Below are 22,999 nucleotides of genomic sequence, written 5' to 3' on the forward strand. Positions count from 1 at the left end.
ATATAATCTGGCAAGCATTTAACAACCAAAATTTTAAAGCTAATCTTGGATATGCAAAGTGAGGCATGGGGGTAAAGGAAGGAGAGAAAGTTGATTTGCTGCACATAAGAAAATTAATGAAATGAGGTAAGAGAAAAGAGGGGAAGAATCAGACAACATGGAAAGAGGCTAAAGTTTGAGCTGTGAGGGACTATGGATAGTGGTGACCAGTCTTCATTTTTTTCTACCCTTTTACAGATTTCAACAGTTTTATTAAGGGATAAACTTCACATATTTAAAATTTAAAGTTTGGTAAGTTTTGACATATATACACCCACGAAACCATCAGGACAATCAAGGTAGAGAAACCATCCATTTCCTCTTGATTTCTCCCTTGCACCCCTCCTTGACTTCCTCTCAACTCTACACAAACACTGCTTCTCCTTTCCATCACTGTTCATTTGCATTTAATAAAATATTACATAAGTGGACTCATCTAGCTTGTTCTTTTTTGTTTGGCTTCTTTCACTCAGCATAATTATTTCAACATTTGTCCATGCTGTGTATCAATATGTGATCCTTTTAAAAATTAAATGGATATGCCCTAATCTATTCATTCACCTCTTGTTGGACATTTGGGCTATCTCCAACATTGGCCATTCTAAATTGAGTTTCTAGGAGCATTTGTGTACAAGTCTTTACATGAACATATGCCTTCATTTCTCCTGGAATGAATACCTAGAAGTGGAGTAGTTAGATGATATGGTGGTATGTTTCAGTTTTTGAGAAACTACTACCCTGTTTTCCAAATTATTCGTGCTACTTTAAATTCCCACCAGCAGAGTTAAATTTATCTACATCCTTGCTAATAATACTTGATGTAGTCAGTCATTTTAAGTTTTAGACATGCTATGGATGTGTATATCATTTTGGTTTTAATTTGCATTTTCCTTGTGACTAATAATGTTGAACACCTTTTAATATACTTATTCCATCTGTTTAAATCTTTTGCCCATTTTTTTTTATCGGGTTATTTGTTGTTACTGAGTTTTGAAAGATATCAATGCATAGTTTGAATACAAATCCTTTATCAGATATATAATTTGCAAATATATATTCCCTTAGTTTGTATCTTAACACATGCTTAGATTTGAATTATAATAATTTCGTCAAGAATTTTTACATCTATATTTATAAGGGATATTGATATATATATATTTGGTAATGTCTTTGTCTCGTTTGTACTAGAGTGATACTGGCCTCATGGAATGAGGTGGGACATGGTTTATTCTCTTCAATTCTCTGAAGAATTTATTACTTCTTCCTTAAATGCTTCATGGAATTCACTAGTGAAGTCATTTGGAGCTGAATTGTGTGTGTGTGTGTGTGTGTGTGTGTGTGTGTGTGTGTGTGTAACGTTTTTAAGTACAAATTCAATTCTTTAATGGACTTTCAAGTTATTTATTTGTAAGTGAATTTTGGTGATTTGTAATTTTCACAGAATCTGTCCATTTCATTCAAACTGTTGAATTTCTGGCATAAAGTTGTATATTACTGTCTGAAGAAGTTTTAATGACTTTACCTCTTTATTCCTTATATCAGATACTGATTTTTTTTCTGATCAGTCTGATTATCAATGTATTTATCTTCCACTGAACCCTGGTACCTTTAGCCAGCAACACGACTGCAACCTGACTGAAGTCCATCTGTTGATAGACTTCCCTGCCACTAATTTCTTATCTTCTTGCATTAATGAGTATGACCTCCCTTTTGCTCCAAAGCATCTTGTCTTTCCTGCTTTTCAGGAATCCAATGATTTCTTCCTGGGTTTTCTGTCAACCACTCCTTGCTCAGGTAAGGAAAAGAAAGGCAAGGAGGCAGGACATTTTGATGTGTGGAGAGCTGGAAAAGTATTTCATTTGCAAAGGCCTGGAGAGTTTATGAAGGGCAATATGAAGAAGTAAAGCTGTTAGGTTAGGGTCCATTTCTGGAAAGCTTGAATATTAGGCTAAAAACACTGAGCAATAAGCAACGTGGAGTCATTGAAAGTTTCTGAGTAGAGGGTATGGTCAGAGCCTTAGTCCCAGAAGGTGAACTGGGAAGGTTTATGGGAGAAAAAAGAGACACCGGTTGGCTATTATGATAGTACAGGCTAGAGAAAAGGGAATTGTAACCTCAGGCAAGGGCAGTGGAAATGAATGAGAGTTTGGGTTCAAGGGATGTGGAGGAATAAGATAGGTTTCAGTGTTTCAAGAAGCACTCCAAAATATTAAAGTAGAGGAATGATGGCATACAACTGTCAGTTATAAACAGTATATCAACCACCCAGGTTTAAGAGACAAGCCTTCCATATGATAACAGAATGAAAAATACTAACATGTTATGGATGAACGGAATTGTTTCAACTCATTGGAATTTGAAGAGTTCCTTTTCCAACATTGCTTAGTAAGTCACCGAAGCACATCAACAATATCAGGACAGGTGATGAAGCAGCATTTTCCAAGCTAATTACACTTCATACATATTCATAAGCATTGCATCTGAGTTTCTGAGCTGTGTCTACGGCATATGTGAAGTATAAATGAGGTTCTTAGAGTTGCACGATATGTGTTTCTTGCTTTTTAGAAACTGTATTTTTATAAATAAGTTCTTTCTCTGTGTGTGCATATATATATATATATATATATAAATGTTTATTATAATATACACAATAAAATATGTGTAGGTTGCTGTATGCTTTTATTAATAAGTATTTATAGAAAACATGAGCTAATTTAAGACATTATTAGAAAAGGAAAGAAACAGGGGAAAAAAGAAACAATAATGTCTACAAAGATTTTACAAAGGATTTTGCACTTAATTGGCTTTTGATACATGTTAGTTTTCTTCTTCCTATTATCTGTTAAATATTCATAGTGACTCTTGATGAAGTATCATGTCACTGATTAATAGATGAAGGAACTGATTGATTTACCAAAAGAAAGTTTTTAGCTGTCTCAAACACCTGAGTAAGCTCTGTTTATTCAAATATGGAGAGACTGCTTTGCTTACCGGAACTGTAGTGGAGAACAAACAAAAAATCCCTTATAAAGAAAGTGATTCTTACCATAACGGAGCATGGAAATATCACAATGTTTTGTTGTCAGAAGAGGCTCTATTAGGAGAAGAAGATGTGAGTATGGGACCTGAAGTTAAGCTTATTTCAAAGGCAAATTTGAAAGCTATTGTTTATATTACCTTCTATGTTATACTTTTATTATTTTTCTAAATGGTTCTCAAATAATTTTATTTCTTTCCCTTTCTCTCTCTCTCTCTCTCTCTCTCTCTCTCTCTCTCTCTCTCTCTCTGAATTCATTGAAAGAGTTGGCTCTAAAGACAGATGTAGGATATTTCTTTTGTTTTTATTTGTTAGAGAAAGTAGTAATTTAAAATTCATCAGCATGGTTTGTGAATTATTCCATTGCTTTCTACACAATAATTTATTTTAGAAGCTAAGTCTTGCATATTTCCAAAGGGGATAATGGGCAAAGATATTACATAACCTAGATGATTTTAAGTTTAAAATATTTTTAATAAAGAAAACTGTTCAGAATGTGCAGGGATACATGTAAATGCTGATGATTAGCTGTAATGTATTTATACGAAGTACATATCAGGAGAAACTTATATTCAGGTATCTTAGACTGCTGTTAAAAATTGGGGAGAAATTTTTTACTATGGTAAAATCATTCTCAGAAGGAATGGTGGAATCTAAACCTATATACATTGTGAAAGATACAATTTTTGAGAATGTTGAAAAAATGTGCATGTGATGTTAATTAAATATAATTATACATTAAGCTACAAAACAGTTATGTAAAATCACCCATTCCCAGAAAAGCTACTTGCATAGGAAAAGGTATAGACAGATAAACAACATTATAAAAGTTTTATATTTTCTCCCTCTTGCTTGTCTGTATTTTCTACTTTTCTATAACAGATATGACCTGCTTTTGTAATAATTAAAAATATCATAGACAATTTTAAAATAAGGAAATCACTGTGTGCTGATTTTAAAAGTATTTTAATATAACCTATATTAAAAAAATACTACAGGATATTAAAACAAAATAGTAAATAAAAAGTGAGCATGAACAACCCAGAGAGATGGCCTCAATCAGAAATCTGTTGAAAGGCGGTCGATCCTGGCCTTGCACACTTTGCCCTGAAATGGGATGAGGGATTAGATGAATCTCTGTGGAAGACTGAAAGCAAGTGAGCATACAGAGGAGACCTGGATGAAACAGGAATCCTCCACAGTGCACATTTAGAATTTGCGACCGTCAAGTTTCAGCTTGATGAGAACACCAAGAAGGACAATCAAGAGAGGATTTAAAGCACAGAGCTAAGTGAGAATAGGTTTTCACCAATTACAGCATGACGGCCACTGCTCCAGCACCTATGGGCGGCACTGGCTTGCTGCAGTGAGGCAGGAACTGCACGAGCTGTTGAAAGCAGGATCAGCAGAAACTACGGGGAATCTTGATTTTGAGTCAAGGCAATGGAGCAGTGTCTATGGGGTTGGAGAACATTCTCAGAGGGCATAAGATTTTTTTTTCCAATTAATGTAAAGTCAAACGCAGCATGGTAATTTCACCTCTTGACTATTACACTTATATTTTGAAATCCTAAATAGTTCTGAGAGTACAGCTGCCTTGAATGAAATTAGTTCTCACCTATGTTGCATTATACCATCACCCCAAAGAGTTGCTATGTTTCGGACTGATGACGTAAACCCTTTGGTTTTTAGCATTTATGCCCTGAATTTTTAAACATGTTTAATGCTAGATCATAAAATCACACTTTGCTTCTTTGTTTCCACTAGAGTTTTTTCAAATTATTGACTCAAATGAACATATCACATACAGAGAAAATCACTAAAATCAGCATGGCTTAATGAACACTATTTTGACGTACAGATTCAACTTTTTCTAGGTGGCTTAGATACTCACTGACTTTTTCATGTTTGCTATTGTGTGAATCACTTACTTCTTAGATAAGTTGCTGAACTGCTGATGGAGGAAAAAGATCCTCACCAGTTTTATTGGCAGATTTAATTGTCATATCAATTATGGATTTATACCATGTTCTCATTAATATTACACTGCTATAAAATTTAAATTCCAATGATTATAGATATTAATAAGAAGTCAAAACTACTGTTTGACTTCTAAAGCAGTGGTTGACAGAATAAAATACAAGTTTTATGTGAGTTAAAATGTACAACTTGACTAACACCGTATTTTATTGAGCCTTTTGAATTCAATATGTACTCTGCTAATATTTGCATGGTCCTTTATGTAGGAAATAAAAACTCAAAAATGACCTTGCAAGTATTCTTTATGTATTTTGGTTCATCCAATTACACAAAGCAAATACTAAATAGGACAGACTGGAGAAGATATGACCATACTTCTAAACAAACACTCATTAGAAATGCCTTAATGTTTAATCATACTATTGCAAGATTCACAGTGTTTAACTTTATGGTTCATAGACCAATAGCAACATGCCAAAAGAATCTTGCTATTATAAGGACTCAAAAACTAATAAGTAAGAAGAAATTATTAGGAATATTAATATTAAAGGAAAGAATAATAATAGGAAAGAAAAGAAAACATAATAAAGGAAAAGAATAAGCCAGGAAAAAGTTGAAAAGTATTATTTTTATTAGTAGGACAAATGAAAACATATAATTATTGCTGGTTTGAGGACTGGTTAGAATTCTGATTATCTGATTACCCTTTGTGCTGTTTTTCATAATGCTATTTACACATTAAGTACATTAAATATATGGTTACAGTTTTTAAAAATTTGAAGTAAAAAATTTAAATGTGGACATGCTTAATACCACACACTTAATAAATAATTCATGAGCACCTCTTGTAAGTATTATAACTAGGCCAATGAAGAGTAAGAAATGATCTCACGCAGTTGGAGATCAAATATGAAATCAGTTAAAAAGATTTGGGCTCTAGGGACTATATTTACCATATGAGTCAAGTCAAGGGATGAATCAGAATAGACTACACAACGCACTTAATTTGAAAGCAGATCTTCTAATCCCCAAATTCTGTCTTGCTATCTACTTTCTCCAACGAAATTTAGAAATTCCAGTATACCACTAGAACCTAATTCTGACACATTAAAAAGAAAATCCCACATGACATCTACATTGAAACAGATATTCAGACACTATCTCAAACTAAATAGGGAAAGAAAGTAATTTTATTTTTCCTTTCAAATTGCCTTCCTCTTCAACTTTCCTATATCTTGTAGCAATATAACTATCTTGTCAACTGTGAAAATCTGAAGCACCCTGGCCATTCTAGATTTCTGGCATTAGTGTTTGGAGATGGGAGGGGGCTATCTACATTTAGTGATCAGCTCTTGTACATCAGGTATTGCCTATATGAAAATCATGGCACACTGTGTGAGAAAGAGTGAAATATTCAGGGGGTCCATTGTGGTGATCCATGTTTCTGTCCACTAGGGGTCTATTATCAGCTTACATTTTAATTCTGGGGATATCGTTTTCTGGAAAAAGTAGGAAGAAAACAAAACACCACAGTCACCAAACAGTGAAAGGGCATGCCCCACCCCCCCCACCCCCCACCCCTCACTGTGCACAGCAGGGAGCAAGCAGAGAGACTCAGCATTTTCTAAAGCCCAGGGATCTTGGGGCTGTGCAGTCTGTATCTGACCCAAAGGTTTGCTCAAAGGGGCACTGAAACTGGCCACCTTACTGCTCACCACACCGTGTGCCCGGTGCATCTCACCCAGTGATACACCTTTTTCTGACTCATCCAACCACTCCATGGGTTAGTGGGGACCCTTGAACATACCTTTCCCATGAGGAAGTAAAATATAGGAAGAAAGCAAAAGACTCCTCTGGATTACCTAATTTAAAATCTGAATCTTGAGCAAAAAAACACTGTTTTCAGGAAACAGTACCAAGAGACTAAATAAAATGGGAGTAACTGTGCAGGGAAGATGGTAGGAATTAAGATGATATGAAGAAAAGGAGGTAAGAGAAAGTGTGTTACTTCAGCAGAGGAATCTTCACTTTAGCAGGGCCAATGTGCTTCCCTAACCACATCAGCAGGGGTCTTCAGGTACTTCCTCCCCCTCAATCCACTGCAGTTACTGTACCCTCACCTTGCTCAGGAGGGTATAAGCCAGGTTGGGGGCCCACAGAATCTGAAGAAGGCCAGGCCTCAGAAACAATAGGTGAGGGTAAAGGATGAGAATCAGTCATGAGAATAGGAATAGATAATTCCCTGCAAGTCCTTTTGCAGAGTGGAGTGCCCCTCACCCCTTCACGGTTGCACAGAGCAAACAGCAACCAGATATCAAGTGCCCCCAGGGTTCCCCCACTGAAAACAATCCAAGAAGGTCTTTTTTAATGTTTATGTAGTTTTTAGAGGGAGAGAGACAGAGTGCAAACAAGGGAGGGGCAGAGAGAGAAGAAGATACAGAATCTGAAGCAGGCTCCAGGCTCCAAGTTGTCAGCACAGAGCCCAAAGCGGGGCTCGAAACCACAACTGTGAGATTATGATCTGAGCCAAAGTCAGACACTTTGCTGACTGAGCCACCTAGGCACCCCTTTGTTTTTTTTTAAAGGTTGTTTGTTTGTTTATTTTGAGAGATAGGGAGCTTGAGCAAGGGAGGGAGAGAGAGAGAGTGGGAGAGGATCCCAAGCAGGCTCTGCACTGACAGCAGGGGTCGATCCAGGAAACATGAGATTACTGGAGCCGAAATCAAGAGTCAGATGCTTAAATGACTGAGCTACCCAAGCGCCCGCCAATCTGAGGGGGTCTTTTAAGGAAATACTTGTAATTAATCAAAGTTATGGTTATAGACAAAATATAAATGTTATTAGCAGGACGATATGGAAGTTAAAACGGTAGAAGTTAGATGGAGGACAGGGAGAAACAGAACTAGAGAAAGGATGAGAGCACAAAGATCTGTATTTTACAGAGTGGGGGGTCCATCATTGATGGAACAAGAAATAAATTTCTGAGTTTAAAAAGAAAACACTAAAGGATCTAGACACAGTAAGGTACGCACATTGGGAGATATGTGGGAAGGAGATGTGATGTGATACAATCTAAGTGAACTTCAGGCCATTTATCATGGCAGTAAGTAAACAGATCATAACCTAAAGTGATGAGTCACCTGATAGCATGATCATAATATTATCAAGAGATATTTAAGGAGAAGAAATGGTTGGAAGACTTAGCAATGATTGTACCTGGGGGTGTGAGTTTAAAGGTGAGAAAAGTTAGGTCAGGGGACTGTTGCTTGAAATTACCTGCTTCTCTTTTCAATTTAAAAGCAAATAAAATATGCATGCATCATGAATTTTAAAAGAAAGAAATTTAGGGCCTCTTATTGGTGTGAAGGATGGGGACGGCTGCTTCATTTCCAGGAGCCTTAAGAACCACTTTCCTTATATTTTTCAGGGCAGATATTCCTCAGAACTGATTTTCAATTTCCTCTTACTTTCATTTCAGTTAAAACACTTATAATTTAAGTATATTGATAAGAACAGAAATTAATATAGATACCTGTACTCCCATCAACCATATTTGACTACTATTAACTTTTTATTGTATTTGTCTAGATCTCTAAATATATACATATATTTGGATTTGGTTTGATAATATTTTAAGTTTTACATCTCTATTTATGATTGACCTATAGTTTTTCTTTCCTTTTTAAAAACTTTAAAAATATTATTTATTTTGAAAGAGAGAGAGAGAGAGAGAGAGAAAGAATGAATGAATGAATGAGCAGGTGAGGGGCAGAGAGAAAGGGAGACACAGAATCCAAAGCAGGCTCCAGTTTCTGAGCTGTCAGCACAGATCTCAACACCGGGCCCAAATTCATGAACCACTAGATCATGACCTGAGCAAAAGTCAGATGCTTAACTGACTGAGCCATCCAGGTGCCCCTAGTTTTTCTTTTAATACTGTCTTGTACAATGTTCTGCCATCAAGACTATACCAGCCTCATAAAATAAGCCAGGGACTCTGTCATTGTTTTTCTAGTCTTTAAAATGTTTTGGATATTGAGTCCTTGAAATTTTGGTAGACATTATCATTTTGTCATAGGTAGACTATTAACTACTGACTCAACTCATTTAATGACTAGATTTCTACTCAGGTTTACTATTTCTTTTTAGTAAATTTAGATTTATTGTCCACTTCATCAAACACTCAAATTTATTTGAATAATGTTGCTCACGTACTCAAGTACATCCATATTTATTAAATCTATACTATCTCTAGAGTCATTTCCCGGTCTTCATTCCTAATCCTGTCTATAGGTGTCAGCTCTGCTTAATTATTCTTGTTTTGCCTGTTTACTGCAAGAATCAGCTTTCCATTTTGTCAATCCTAATATTTTTTCTAGGTCATTAATTTCTGCTTTTCTTTTTTTTCCTTTATATATTATTTTTAATTTCTTGAACAGAAACTTTAGATAATTCGTTTCAGTTCTTGTTTTTTCCTAGTATCTGCATTTCAAACTTCACTTGCCACTTTAGTGACACTTTATTTGTACTTCACAAATTTTGATGTGTAGAAGTTTTATTTCCATTTAGCTATTAAATATTTCATAGTTGTAATTTCAAACTCCATTTTTCTTTGACCCATGAATTACTTTGAAGTGTGATTTTTTCTTTAAAACATTTTTGGGGAGCAATCTTTCTGCATAATTTCTTAATTTTATTGCACCATGATCAGAGAATACAATCTAGGTGCTGCTGGCTCATTAGGATTTGCTTGGGGCGCCTGGGTGGCTCAGTCGGTGAAGCGTCCGACTTCGGCTCAGGTCAAGATCTCGAGATTCGTGAGTTGGAGCCCCGCGTCGGGCTCTGTGCAGACAGCTCGGAGCCTGGAGCCTGTTTCAGATTCTGTGTCTCTGTCTCTCTCTGCCCCTCCCCCACTCACCCTCTGTCTCTCTCTCTCCTTCAAAAATAAATAAACATTAAAAAATTTAAAAAAAAAAGGATTTGCTTATACTTGTTTTGTGATCTAGTTCATGGTCTTTTTTTTTTTTTTTTTTTTTTTTGAGGTTCATGTATGCTTTATATAACGGGGCATATAGAATTAATTATCTAATTGATGTAGAGTTCTATAAGACCATTAAATCAAGCTTGTTTATTGTACTTTTCAAATCTCCTTCATCCTTACATTTCCTTGCTTGACCTATGAAGTTTTAAGAGAGAAATGGTAAAACTTCCCACTATTATTGTGGATATGTTGATTTCCTCATTCTGACTTTTGCCTTTATTCATTCTTACTCTTTGGGTTCAAAAATTTTTAATCTTCCTGCTAACTTGATTCTTTTATTATATTGAGAGGTTTTTCTTTATCTCTCATAATTTTTTAAAATGTAAAGCCTATTTTGATTGTTTATTAATATTAGTACACCAGCTTTCTTATGATTAGAGTTACCCTGGTGTATATTTTTTGCATCCCTTCTTTTTCAGTCTTCTGTACCCTAAGAGTTAATGTTATTTTGTGTATGTCATATACAGATGGCTGTGTTTGTTAAACACTTTGAATCCAATATAATATTGTCATAAAACTAGTAATTTTAACCTATATTTATTATGAAGATAACTTGAAACTGAGACATTTAATGCTCATCAAAAATTCTATGTGCCCATTTTTCCTAGCCTCTCTTATAGTTCGATTGAGGCGTGTGACTATTCCTGATCAATAGAGCAGATATCGTCCAGGCCAAGGGAGGGAAGAGTAGGCATGTCTCTTTTGTCTCTCTCCCTGCCAGAACAACCTTGGAGGCTATGTAGTATGGTGTAGCTACAAGATGGAGTAGGGTGTTCTGAAACACATTGAGTATGATATGAGAAATCAATTTAGATTGCGATGTAAGCAACTGAATTTTCAGGGGTTATTTCTTGAGGTAGTTAGTAATAATCACCCTGCATATATGTATCTTGATTTAATTCTATCACATTTTATGCTTTATATTTACCATTTATTTTTGCTTGTTTTCTTTTTTTTTTTTTTTTTGCCTTTTATAGAATTGATTGAAAATTTCGCTCTCCACATTTTTTTTTCTCTTCATTTATTTGGAAAGTATAGCTGTTTGTTATGGTTAAATTTATGTGTCAATTTGGCTAGGCTACAGTATCCAGTTTTTGGTCAGTCTACACCTTGCTGTGAAAGTCTCTCTTAGATGTAATTAACATTTAAATCAGTAGACTTTGAGTAAGGCAGAATACTCTCTATAAAAGATAGGTAAACCTCATCTAATCAGTTAATTGTCTTAAAAGAAAAGACTGGCATCCCTCAAAAATAAAGAATTCTGCCTCCAGACTATCTCTGGACTTGAGACTACATCAACTCTTCTCTGAGTCCCCATCCTGCTGGCTTGTCTTGAAGAATTCAGACTTGACAGTCCCTCTCCTTAAGACAAATTTCTTTCTTTCTTTCTTTCTTTCTTTCTTTCTTTCTTTCTTTCTTTCTTTCTTTCTTTCTTTCTTTCTTTCTTTCTTTCCATCCGTCCATCCATCCATCCATCCATCCAGCTATCTACATCCTACTGCTTCTGTTTCTCTGGAGAACTCTGATTACTACTACTATTTTTATTTTTCTATAATTATCCTCAATGTTTAATACATATACTTTAAAAAAGATTAAATCTAACCAATTTTTTACTGTCCTCCCAAAATTTTAAGGCTTTAAAAAACTTCTAACCCTGACCATCTGCCCCATTATCATGTTATTATTCTCATGTTTTCGTTATGCTTTTTAAAACAATTCCATACATTTAGTAATTATCATCATTATGATTTTCATAATGCTTAGATTGTGTACATTTACTTTTTCTGTTCACTTTTCTCTTTAATCCCCAATTTCCTTGATTTTATTGGCATTCCTTTTGAAGTGTGTTTTATAGCAGCTCGGTGAAGGTCTATGATTGGTAAACCCTCAGTTTTTCTCTGAAGATGCCATTATGTTGTCCTCCCCTCTAAATGAGGTTTAGCAAGGTATAGGATTTTGAGTTGACCAGCATATTGTATCAGCACCATGAGGATATTAGTCCTTTCTTTTTTGATTGCTATCGTGACTTCAATGGGATATACGCTGACAAATCTTATTCCTTTGGAGATAATCTGCTTTTGCTCTCTAGATTATTTTAAGATTTTGTTTTCTTTTTCTATTTGGTCTCTATAAGTTTAACACGGATCTTTCCACGTGTGGACTTATTTTATCATGATTATTTTCCTTAATTTGTGAACTCCTATCTTTCACCAATACTGGAGAATTTTCAGTATCTCTTGACCACTACTCCTCCTCATTCTCACTCTTTTCAACTTCTGGAACTCCTCACAGACTTACATTTTCACAATCTGCATTCTCTGTCTCTGAAGTGCCTTTTATATTTTACCATGTTGGTCGCATTCTGGGAAATGTTTTCAACTCTTTCAATTAACTAATTCTCTTTTCATCTGCTACTAATATGTTGTTTGGTCCTCCCATTCAATTTTTAATTTTAATTACTATATTTTTCAGTTTTAGAAATTTTATCTGTCTCTTTTACAAATTTCCATAGTCTTTAGTTCCTCTTCCATCAATCTTTTCAATTCATTCTTTTAACATTTTAATAATTTAAACACTTTCATTTTATATTCACTTTTAGATTTTTCAATAATCTCAGGGTCGTGTTAAGGACTTTACCTACCTATCCTCACTCCTACTTGATTATTTATATTGTATCTAAAGTCTAATTTTCTGCATCTTCCTAGATGCTCTAGAGGTTTCAATAGCCAGGACTAGTACTCCCTCCATTAATGTCTCAGCTTGGAAAGTCTTCTACCATATGAATGGTATAAATTTGGACTTCAATCCATAGGCTTGTGATTTCAGCATCTTATGAGAGACATTTTTCACAATGAGGGCATAAAAAGAAACAAGGCTTCTCAGAATGTTCCTGAACTGGAAAGCATGAGTGTTCACTGATGAAGACAATTGTTCCAGAGTCTCATGTTTTTACGTACTTTCAGTCAGAGACTTCTCCTCTTGTAGGTTCAAGGTGATGGCTGGGATGTCATCTCTTCCTGCCTGGTGTTTAAAATCCCAGCCCCTAGACATTAGGAACTATATTTATGTTCCAAATTCATTGAGCTACCAAGGTGCCAGCTCTAGAGTGTGCCGTTCTTTTTTAACCTCTCTCTGTATTTTTAGATTAAAAAAATTTTTTTATGTTGTATTTTTTATATTTGAGAGAGAGACAGAGAGAGAGTAGGGGAGGGGTAGAGAGACAGAGACAGAATCTGAAACAGACTTAAGTCTCCGAACTGTCAGCACAGAGCCCAACGTGGGGCTCGAACTCACGAACCATGAGATCATAACCTGAGCCAAAGTCAGATGCTTAACTGACTGAGCCACCCAGGTGCCCCTAGATTTCCTTTTGTTGCTTCTTTCTAAAGTGAAGTATGTATTAAATTTGGGGAGTTATAATTTATTTAGCATTTCTATGAATTTCTAACATCAGGATGGATCTGAATTAACTCAGGCTGCATGTTGTCAGAAATCTTTGGCTTTCCCCTCTAGTGTCCTTAATTTCTATCAGCGTTTTTCTCCCTACTGATCTGCCACATAAGAGAAAATTTACAAAAATTTAGTTTATTCCTTAGACTCTTGACCCTAAAGCAAGAGAAAGCTCCTTTTGAGGTTTCTATGGCTATTTTCCACATGTTAAGGAACAAACACTGGAAAGTCACTTGCAACAGCAGTTTATCAGTTTATGTACTTATTAGAATCAAGGTTAAAACTTTAAACTTAATTAATTTTTAGGTATATTTCTTGCTATAAAATAGACGCATTTAATTTATTTTATTTATTTATTTTTGAGAGAGAGACAGAGAAAGAGAGCTCACACATGCAAGAGTGAGGGAGAGGCAGACAAAGGGAGAGAGAGAAATCCAAAAATACTCCCTGCTATCAGTGCAGAGCCTGACACTGAACTCAGTCTCACAAATAGTGGGATCATGACCTAAGCTGAGCTCAGGAGTCGATGCTGAACTGACTGAGCCACTCAGGCACTCCTAAAATATATATTAGACTTTCCCCTCATCTCTGTAGTTTATCGAAAGCCTACATTTTGATTATACAGCACTGTTCTTTACTATTTCACTATCCTTGTCTCTGTGGGGGAAAAATGCATTACTTACAAACTGCTTTTATTTTCTTCTGTATGTTATACTATTTTTTTTCCAGAAATGCCTGGAAAAGACCATGCTAAATATTTTTAGAATTATGACTCCCTTGAATGATGTATAATTTTAGCAAGAAACAGAACTTGAACTTGGAGAATAAAAAACACACAGTTCACTGGGGTTGAAGCCCAGTATAAATTCTTCTATTCCTAATGCTCATTCTAGTGAACTCAGACTGAAATTGAGAAAGGGGATCCTGGGCTAGAGGGTATTAATGAATATTGTTGGTATGTGTGTATGAGAGAGACAGACACAGGCAGAGAGAAAGAGGAAGTTTCAGACAATGACTGCAGGGTGGACAAGAGGGGACTGAAGAGAGGAAACTTTCTGGTGCCAGAGGAAATGAAAGAGTGATTCATTTTTTTAAAGGCAAGATACCAATGGAAGGTGATGACTGCCTACATGGGAGTATATATGACACAGCACATTGCACTGACTTAGACCAAGGGAGTGAGACAGGAAAGGAAGGAAGATGACATTTCAGAATAGGTGAGACTGTGCGATTATTGCTGTGTGATGATTCCTCACGATGTGTAAGAACCAGAACTATGGAATTTATTCTACATTACCCTTCTTTTCAATTGTTTTTGTTGTTATTGGAATGCACCAGATCCAAATGCATAGCATCTACGACCTTTCCAGTGGAAAGGGGAGAAGGCCTCCTATTTCAGGGCCACTGAAACCATGCCTGTTGCCTCTCTGGTGGTCATTCCAAGGATCCAGCATTCTGTGAAATCTATTTGTTCATCTACTTCTAAAACCTGATTTGGTTCATAACATAGGTTTTAAGTTCATCTATCATCTGGAAAGTTTTTTAAAAAGTTTGATTCTCTGTTCTTTTAGCGTCTGAGGACTTTTTATAGCACCAAAGCGATTAAGATTAAAACAAAATAATTGGATCATCATATTCTCTTTTCTGACCAATGACGTATTTCCCTTCTTTCCTTGCACCCACCAATGAGAGGTACTACATGAAATGTTATCTTGGAGATTATGTGTAGGAAAACAAATGCTTTATAGCATTTTTCCCACCCAACACTAGTGGAAAAATCATACCTATTTTTTCATAATGTCTACTTTCCCCAAATACTTCATTTCAATATTTAAATAAATGATATATACAAGACAAGTAGCTGTTAATCATTGCTTAGGGATATTCCACTATCATCTTTAAATGTATACAGACTCCACCTGCTTATTATTTAGTTAAGTGATCAACATTCCTCTCATATTTTCCTTCCAATGACAATGTGTGTATTTATAAATAGGTAGCTTTAAGTAGTTTTTAAAAAAGCCAAGTTACTTTAAAAATTCTGTCAGTTATGCTTTGCCGTTTTTTCTACCATTCATTTGTTTCTGTTCTTACAGCTTTTTTCTTCTCATATTATCTCATGTCCATCTCTTCACAGTCGTAATTGGTTGTTTTATTGCTTGTCTAACAGGCCATTTTTCTCCTCATATAAATTCCTGCTTTGTTTCTTTGTCCTTCCTTTCTGATTCATTGAGAACATTTTTCCTTCTTTTTAGGGCTGGACTCAAATGTGTAAAGGACTCTTCTGATTTGTTACTCTTGAATTCTTTCATACATAAATAACAATCACACTCTTCTGTATGTATCTATCACTCCAGCAATAATACTGACTCTTACATTTCTGGCATTCTAGTCCTATCTACGTAATTGTGCAATGTAATGATTGGCAAATATGTTTAATTTCTAGTAAAATACAACCATGTTATCATGACATTAAAATGAAAGCTTCATTTATTCTGTTCATGAATCAAACTTTCTGCTTAGTCCAATAAACTTTCTGGGACAAATCTGTCTTCTCTGAGTTTGCTAAGAACCATTTAATAAATTATTCTCTTTAGAATTTATTTATTTAAAATTTTTTTTAATGTTTATTTATTTTTGAGACAGAGACAGAGACAGAGACAGAGAGACAGACAGAGCACAAGTGGGGAAGGGGCAGAGAGAGAGGCAGACACAGAATCCAAAGCAGGCTGCAGGCTCTGGGCTGTCAGCACAAAGCCCAGTGTGCTGAACCCATGAACTGTGAGATCATGATCTGAGCTGAGGTTGGACATTTAACCAACTTAGCCACCCAGGTGCCCCTAGCATTTATTTTGTACTTTTTTAGACATTTAATTATTTTTATGTGGGATATGGAAGGAGAGAAAGAATGATGATAACAAGAAGACATGTTGTAAAGCATTACAACTCATCCCAGCTCTGTGTTTGAGGCTGGCTAGATTATCACGTATAAGCATCAGTGTTGAGGAAAGTGAATATTCTGTGTCTGCATAAAAATGTCAGTCTTCTAGACATAAGGTGATAGAATTAAAATTGGGTGAAATTAAACAGCTCTTTAATAAAATAATAGAAGTTTATAAAGATGAAGTAATGACAATAATGAGATTTTTATTGGTGCAAATGAATGTAAATAGACTTGAAAGATATTAGTTAGAATGACATTCATTCATTCATTCCTGAGTGCCTACTATTTGCCAGGTACTGTGTTAGACACTTAAAATGGTCCTGCGATAAAGCATAGGCCAAATGAAAATGGTGACCTTGGAAATTTGGGTCTTTAAAATAGAAGATTATGAGAAGATGGATAAGTAGTTTAGATTAAAAAAACAGGTTCATTTTGAAAGGATAACTAGGCATAGGGAAGTTTCTGCAATAGTCGTATCACGATTTTGAATAAGAAATACTCAGAACATATGGTATTAGAGCTTATTCCAGAGGAACAGAAACACTAGCAATTGTTGATGGAATATGATGTTTTCACTACGATCACTAAATAAACCTTCTAAGAGTGTAGTAAATGCATTTAATATCCCTGAGATCCTAGATACCTTTGTGCCCAATATTAAATCACAACAAATATTGATCTGTTTCTCTAACACTAAATAGTTATGTGTATTTCATTCACAAATGTCCAATCAAGCTTTTTTTTTTTCCTCAAAATTTTGATGTGAAGACCAAAGGGATTCAGAATATTTAATTCAGAACATTTTAACTCACCATGTGCTTCCTATGAAGTGTTTTTTAACCTTCAATAACCTACAATAGTGTTATGAAGGTGTATCACATAACTTATTTACAAAATGTTGATGTATAATGAAGATTTGTCAGTATTGAAAATACACAAGATAACGTGTTATAATTGGAACCCCCAAATTCTGAAATATTAATTCCAAATTTATTTTGAACAATGACAGCAGTCAAAGGTTGCTTTGAAAGCAAAGGTTTCCATTGTGCTAAAAGCAGTATAAGGAGTTTAGAAGCATATGATCTCATGTGTTTTGCAAAATGGACACTTTATAGTCAAACTTCACATATACCAAATTTGTGGGTAGCCGTAAGCAGCGGTGTTAATTTTCTGGGCACTTTCTTACTGATGATATTTGGAATAATAGTAATACATTTCCCTGTCCAGAGTCTTATGTTTGACGTTTTTCTTCTGTGAGTTGGTGGCACAAAGCCGCTTGGCATCTGCAATAATTTCAAGGCCCTTATCAGTAGAGGGAAGTAGTGAGAGACTGAGAAAAGAATTCTGTTATGATTGCAGCACACTGAATGTTTATTTTAGATAGGATTTAAAAGGAGCCTTTGAAAATAATTCAAAATAAATATTCTAACTTACTAGGATTTTCCAGAGCTCATTTCAATTTGAGAAATTTAGTCTAGGTACTTACTCAAACAAATTGACCCACATTCTTAGTACGAAGCACTATTTGGTTCTTACCAGTTTTGTAGCTTCATGTGCAAGATCTTTGGCTTCTTGGGCAATTTTCTCAGCTTCATCAATAGAGTCCTTAATATTGCTGTAAGCATTGAAGGCTGCAGTGGCATTGAAGGAGATGTTTTTAGCTTCATCAAGGATTCTGTTGGGATTACCCCCAAAAAAGAACATCAGAGCAGTTGGTACCCAAATGAAGAACATTCTACTTATAACAAATATGGCTTAAATGATCCCAGCCAGGACAATTATATTTCCAAGTCATCATGAAATATCTGCTTATTGTATTATATTGTAGTTGTCAATTTAAATTCATATTCCTAAATAATTCAGCTATGAAATACTACTAACATATTTTTTAATACCCACTCAAACATTTCTGCAACCTCATGCACCTTGCAAACTGTGAGCAGTGAGATGATCCTTAACATCATTTGTAAGGCACGCTATACATTTCAGAGTGCTTGTACCATATTACTGGAATGAATTTCACAAAATCTCTTTAGGATAGGTGTACTTCCCAGATGGATATAAATGAAGGTTAGATAGCTTGTGTCAGGTTACATGACCGACACATCACTAATTAAAAACTTGGAGCTTGCATCTGTGGACCTCTAACTTACTGCTCCATTCACTACCCTCCATGCAAAATTGGCAATAGTTTACTGTAAAATGAATTGAGTGTGAATTGTGTCCAGGGTCTTCAAACATGGATATTTTCCTTTGTGTCGTGCATATTGCGTATTGGAATAGAACCCTACACATGTTATATATTAAATAACAGATTTACTCGAGAAAATTCTTCTTGGGGGTTATAGGACCTATATTTATATTATGATGACTCCAAATTGTAGGGCAACATACCGCTTACACGTAGAAGGCTATTTATAGGTCAAACACACCTTGTTACTTGCCCCTCCCTCCTCTGACCCAGATAAGAGTCCTAGCCTATTACACAAGGGAACTATGTAGTGTCTCCCTGGAGTTTGAAACAGAAAAAAAAAAAAAAAAAAAAAAAAAAAAGACTTAAAGACTATGTATGGGGCCACATTTTCAAAAGCCAGTCTTTTAACAATAGTTTTTATTTAATGAAAAATATAAAACTAGAATTTGAAATGGAATGTGTATTTACATATTATTATTTAAAATGCTAATAAGGCAACCACTGTGCTCTCTAATAAAGAATAAAAAATATTTTTTCTTAGCATAGCCTAGGGCTATGTTCACTCCCTACCAAGCCATATTTGAATCCACTTTTAACTCAGACTTTTGAAGCTGCTTCAGTGGAACTTTGCCCAGACCCTCCTAATTAGGCTTTTCCACAGAAAGACCGAGTAGCTCGTATGCTCATAATTAGAGAAATCAAGATTTCAAAGAGATTCTCTACCATTTCTGCGAGTCACAACTTTTGGACAAGCGTCAAGATACAAAGGCATTTGCGACAACAAATGACATACCCATCAAGGACAGCAGATGAGTCATTCAACTGAGCTGCATGGCTCTCAGCCTGGGACACCTTCTCAGCAAGGTTTCTGTCCTGTATTTCCTGGGAGAGGTCATCTATTTTATCTTTCAGCTCCTCAGACATGGGTGGCAACTTAGTTTGAATGTCTTCAACGTACTGATGTGTAGAGAAGAAAGGGCATTTTAAGTATGTGACTACAAGCCTCCAATCGGTTACTAATTTCTCTAGGAGATACAATTCCACACACTTACTTTTTAAAAAGAAATTTCAATTTTACTAACACAGCCAAAAGAGAGGACAGAATAAAAGCTGTTATTTAATAAGAGGGATTAGGAAATATATGAAGACAATTTACACCAAGAATAACCTAACTATATTTTTCTAAGAAAATGCTACTTTGTAGGTATAAATGCATAAGTGGTCGTCATTAGGATCTTTTAGATCATCTGTGTTTCTATTACCATATACCGCAGTGTCTACTGCATTAGGATATTAAAAGTCTGCTAATAGTTTACATTTCTCTTTCAACTAACATTATATAAATATTGAAGCAGATTTTAAGGGCTATCCTAGGAATAAGAAATACCCTTCATCACTGTGGGAAAAAATACAGGTTTGTGTGAGTGTTTATGAGTACCCTCTCATGTCTGTTGGGAGAACAGTGTGAAGTTTTCACTGTTGCCAAGAGCTAGGCACAAGCATAATGGAATAGTCCAAAAACAATTTGAGACCCACAAGAAAAAAAATTAGGATTTGCTTATGTTACTGAGATTTTTTGATTGTGTACTATTTATGAAAGCCTGTATCATTATTATTTTCTTTTCCCTTTGGGTTTTATCAAGTACTCACATCTATGACAGAGTTGATTTCATCTGCAAGACGGTTGGCTTCACTGAGTATGTCATTGCCTTCTTTTAAAGTGTTCTCAGTTTGTTGTTTGCCATTTTCGATAGCTTCCTTCTTTTTCTGTAGCACAGTAGGAACAAAACATCAAAATGCCCTTCGGAGGAAACCCTATCCGACCCTGTATTCTTTCTTGACTTCCTCGAGCTGCCTGAACATAGGCTTTGTGAACAAGGCACGTCGTGTTGACAATGAGAACAGATGGGAATGCTACAAACTACCTGGCCAGTCCTTTGAGAGTTATTTTATTTAAATCCCTATATAAGTACTTTCTTCCTCTCAGTGTGAGAAAGTCACCCGAGAGAAGAAAAGTTATGTGATGTTAGCTGAGGAATTAAAGACTACGTTTTAAAATTTTTGATTATTTTTTATTTTAGAGGGAGAGAAAGAGAGAGAGAGCACGAGTGGGGGAGAGGGGTAGAGAGAGAGAAAGAGAGAGAGAATCTTAAGCAGGCTTCATGCTGAGCATGGATCCTACCCCACAACCCTCGGATCCTGACCTGTGCCAAAATCAAGAGTTAGACAGTCAACCAACTGAACTACCCAGGTGCCCCTAAAAACTATTAACTTGTTTTTAATATTTATTAAAAATTTTTTTTCAATGTTTATTTATTTTTTGAGAGAGAGACAGAATGTGAGCAGGGGAGGGGCAGAGAGAGAGAGGGAGACACAGAATCTGAAGCAGGCTCCAGGCTCTGAGCTGTCAGCACAGAGCCTGATGTGGGGCTTGAACTCACAAGCTGTGAGATCATGACCCAAGCCGAAGTCAGACACTTAATTGACTGAGCCACCCAGGCACCTCAATGTTTATTCTTAAGAGAGAGACAGAGAGACAGAGACAGAGTATGAGTGGGGGAGGGGCAGAGAGAGACACACACACAGACTCTGAAGCAGGCTCCAGGCTCTGAGCTGTCAGCACAGAGCCCCATGTGGGGCTCGAGCTCAGAACCGTGAGATCATGACCTGAGCCAAAGTCAGAGGCTTAACCGACTGAACCACCCAGGCGCCGTCCCTAGAAACTATTTTTAAAGCAAGATCAATACCCATTTTAAACTTGTGTAAGTGCAAGTGCTGAATATGTATTACTGAACATGTGGTCGTACCCTGAATTACATTGGAACTAGACGTTACATTCCAGAATGCAGGGCCAAAGGAGTATTCTGTGAGCATAGACATAAGCAGATTTATTCTATGGGAGTTCTGTAAAAATTGGAAGCAGTGAGATTTTTAAGGGGACTTAGGGAAAGTGCTTTTCAAAAAAAGAGAAATGAACACATGGAAGAATAAACTTAATGGGCTGTTCCGTGAAAAGAGAGCAAGCTCTCATTTTTCCTTGATGCTGATAGCTTGTCTTAAAACTACATGAAACTGATTCCTAGCCTAGAAGGATAAAATTGACGAGAGAGACCTATTGTTATTTTTCTATTTGGAGCAAACATTTGTGTATATTTTTTTTCTTTATACATCTCACTCATTCTCCCAAACACTTGTGCATTTAACTGCATCAATTTTAAACCTCTGCCATTTATGTTGTTGTATAGATAATAATGCTAGTTTTATATTCATTTATGTCTCAATATGTGCCAGGTAGTTTATAGGATTTTCTCAGTAAATTCTACACTAACTCTACAGGTCCTGTGTTTATCACCTTTTAAAAGAATAGGAACTTGAACAAGTGATTTACTCGAGGTCACACTACCTGTGCAGGTAAGGTTTGAACCTGGTCTACCTGATGAAGAAGCCTAGGTCTTGAGCTATGAAAGGACTGTCACTCTTATTATAGAAATCATTTGCCTTATTTGCACTGGGATAGCACTGATTTCATACCTTTCTCCCCCCTTCTCTTCACCAACCATGTAAGTCCACTGCCAGTCCCTATGTCTTGTTCCAATTCTCTGCTGCTGTAGTTCCCTCCCTCCCTGATGTGCTCTCGCTCAGTTCTTTGCCTTGTTTCCTCCCCCACGCTGTTTCTGGTCACTTCTCTGATCACCTATCTAAAACAGCCGCCATCGTCATCCCAATTATTATCTATATACCACAGCAATTACAAACCAGATTCAGGGAATAGCCTGCCTGGGTCGGGATCCTAGCTCTGCCCACTCACAAGCTATGAAAAACAGGGGCGAGTGATTTATGTAGCCCCAGGTAAAAGGCTTAGTCCCTTGCTTCTCAAAATGTGGGCCATTAACCAGCAGCATCAGCATCACCTGGAAAGGTATTAGAAATAGATAATCTCATTGCCTTTTCAAGAACTACCAACTCAGAAACTGTACTTTAACAAAAACTCCAGGTGATCTACACAGTAAAATTTGAGAGGAACTGACTTACAACACTGCCTGGCACACAGCAGACACAATGTAATCGTTAACTATTATAATTACTTCATTTTGGTCCTCCTCTTAGCACTCATTTATCTGAATTATATTCTACAGGGTGGCCACAAACCATAGAATCATAGATAATGGTATTTTTTGTATAGATTGAACCATCTTGATTGCCCCTTCTGAGAGTTGCAAAAAGCACTGTTACTTAGTGCAAATCGGTGACGCCACGCCAGAAATGAACAGCCTGTTGAACTACGTACAACTGGGGAAGCACAACATATTGACT

At 36.0% G+C, this 22,999-nt stretch overlaps 1 protein-coding gene across 4 annotated transcripts in view; it reads right to left on the minus strand.

The window, feature by feature from the left end:
• LAMA2 (laminin subunit alpha 2) overlaps positions 1 to 22,999 on the minus strand; it is a 620,981-nt gene that overhangs the window by 98,295 nt on the left and 499,687 nt on the right. For all 4 annotated transcript variants that reach the window (XM_053904501.1, XM_053904500.1, XM_053904503.1 and 1 more), the window contains 3 exons: positions 20,336 to 20,452; positions 19,479 to 19,642; positions 18,028 to 18,166 (listed from right to left, as the gene is read on the minus strand). In XM_053904501.1, coding sequence (XP_053760476.1) covers positions 18,028 to 18,166; positions 19,479 to 19,642; positions 20,336 to 20,452 — 420 coding nt within the window. The remainder of the gene's footprint in view (positions 1 to 18,027; positions 18,167 to 19,478; positions 19,643 to 20,335; positions 20,453 to 22,999) is intronic.

This window comes from Panthera pardus, unplaced genomic scaffold (assembly GCF_024362965.1).
Source record: "Panthera pardus isolate Hobbes unplaced genomic scaffold, ASM2436296v1 HiC_scaffold_17, whole genome shotgun sequence".
Taxonomy (NCBI): Eukaryota; Metazoa; Chordata; class Mammalia; order Carnivora; family Felidae; genus Panthera; species Panthera pardus.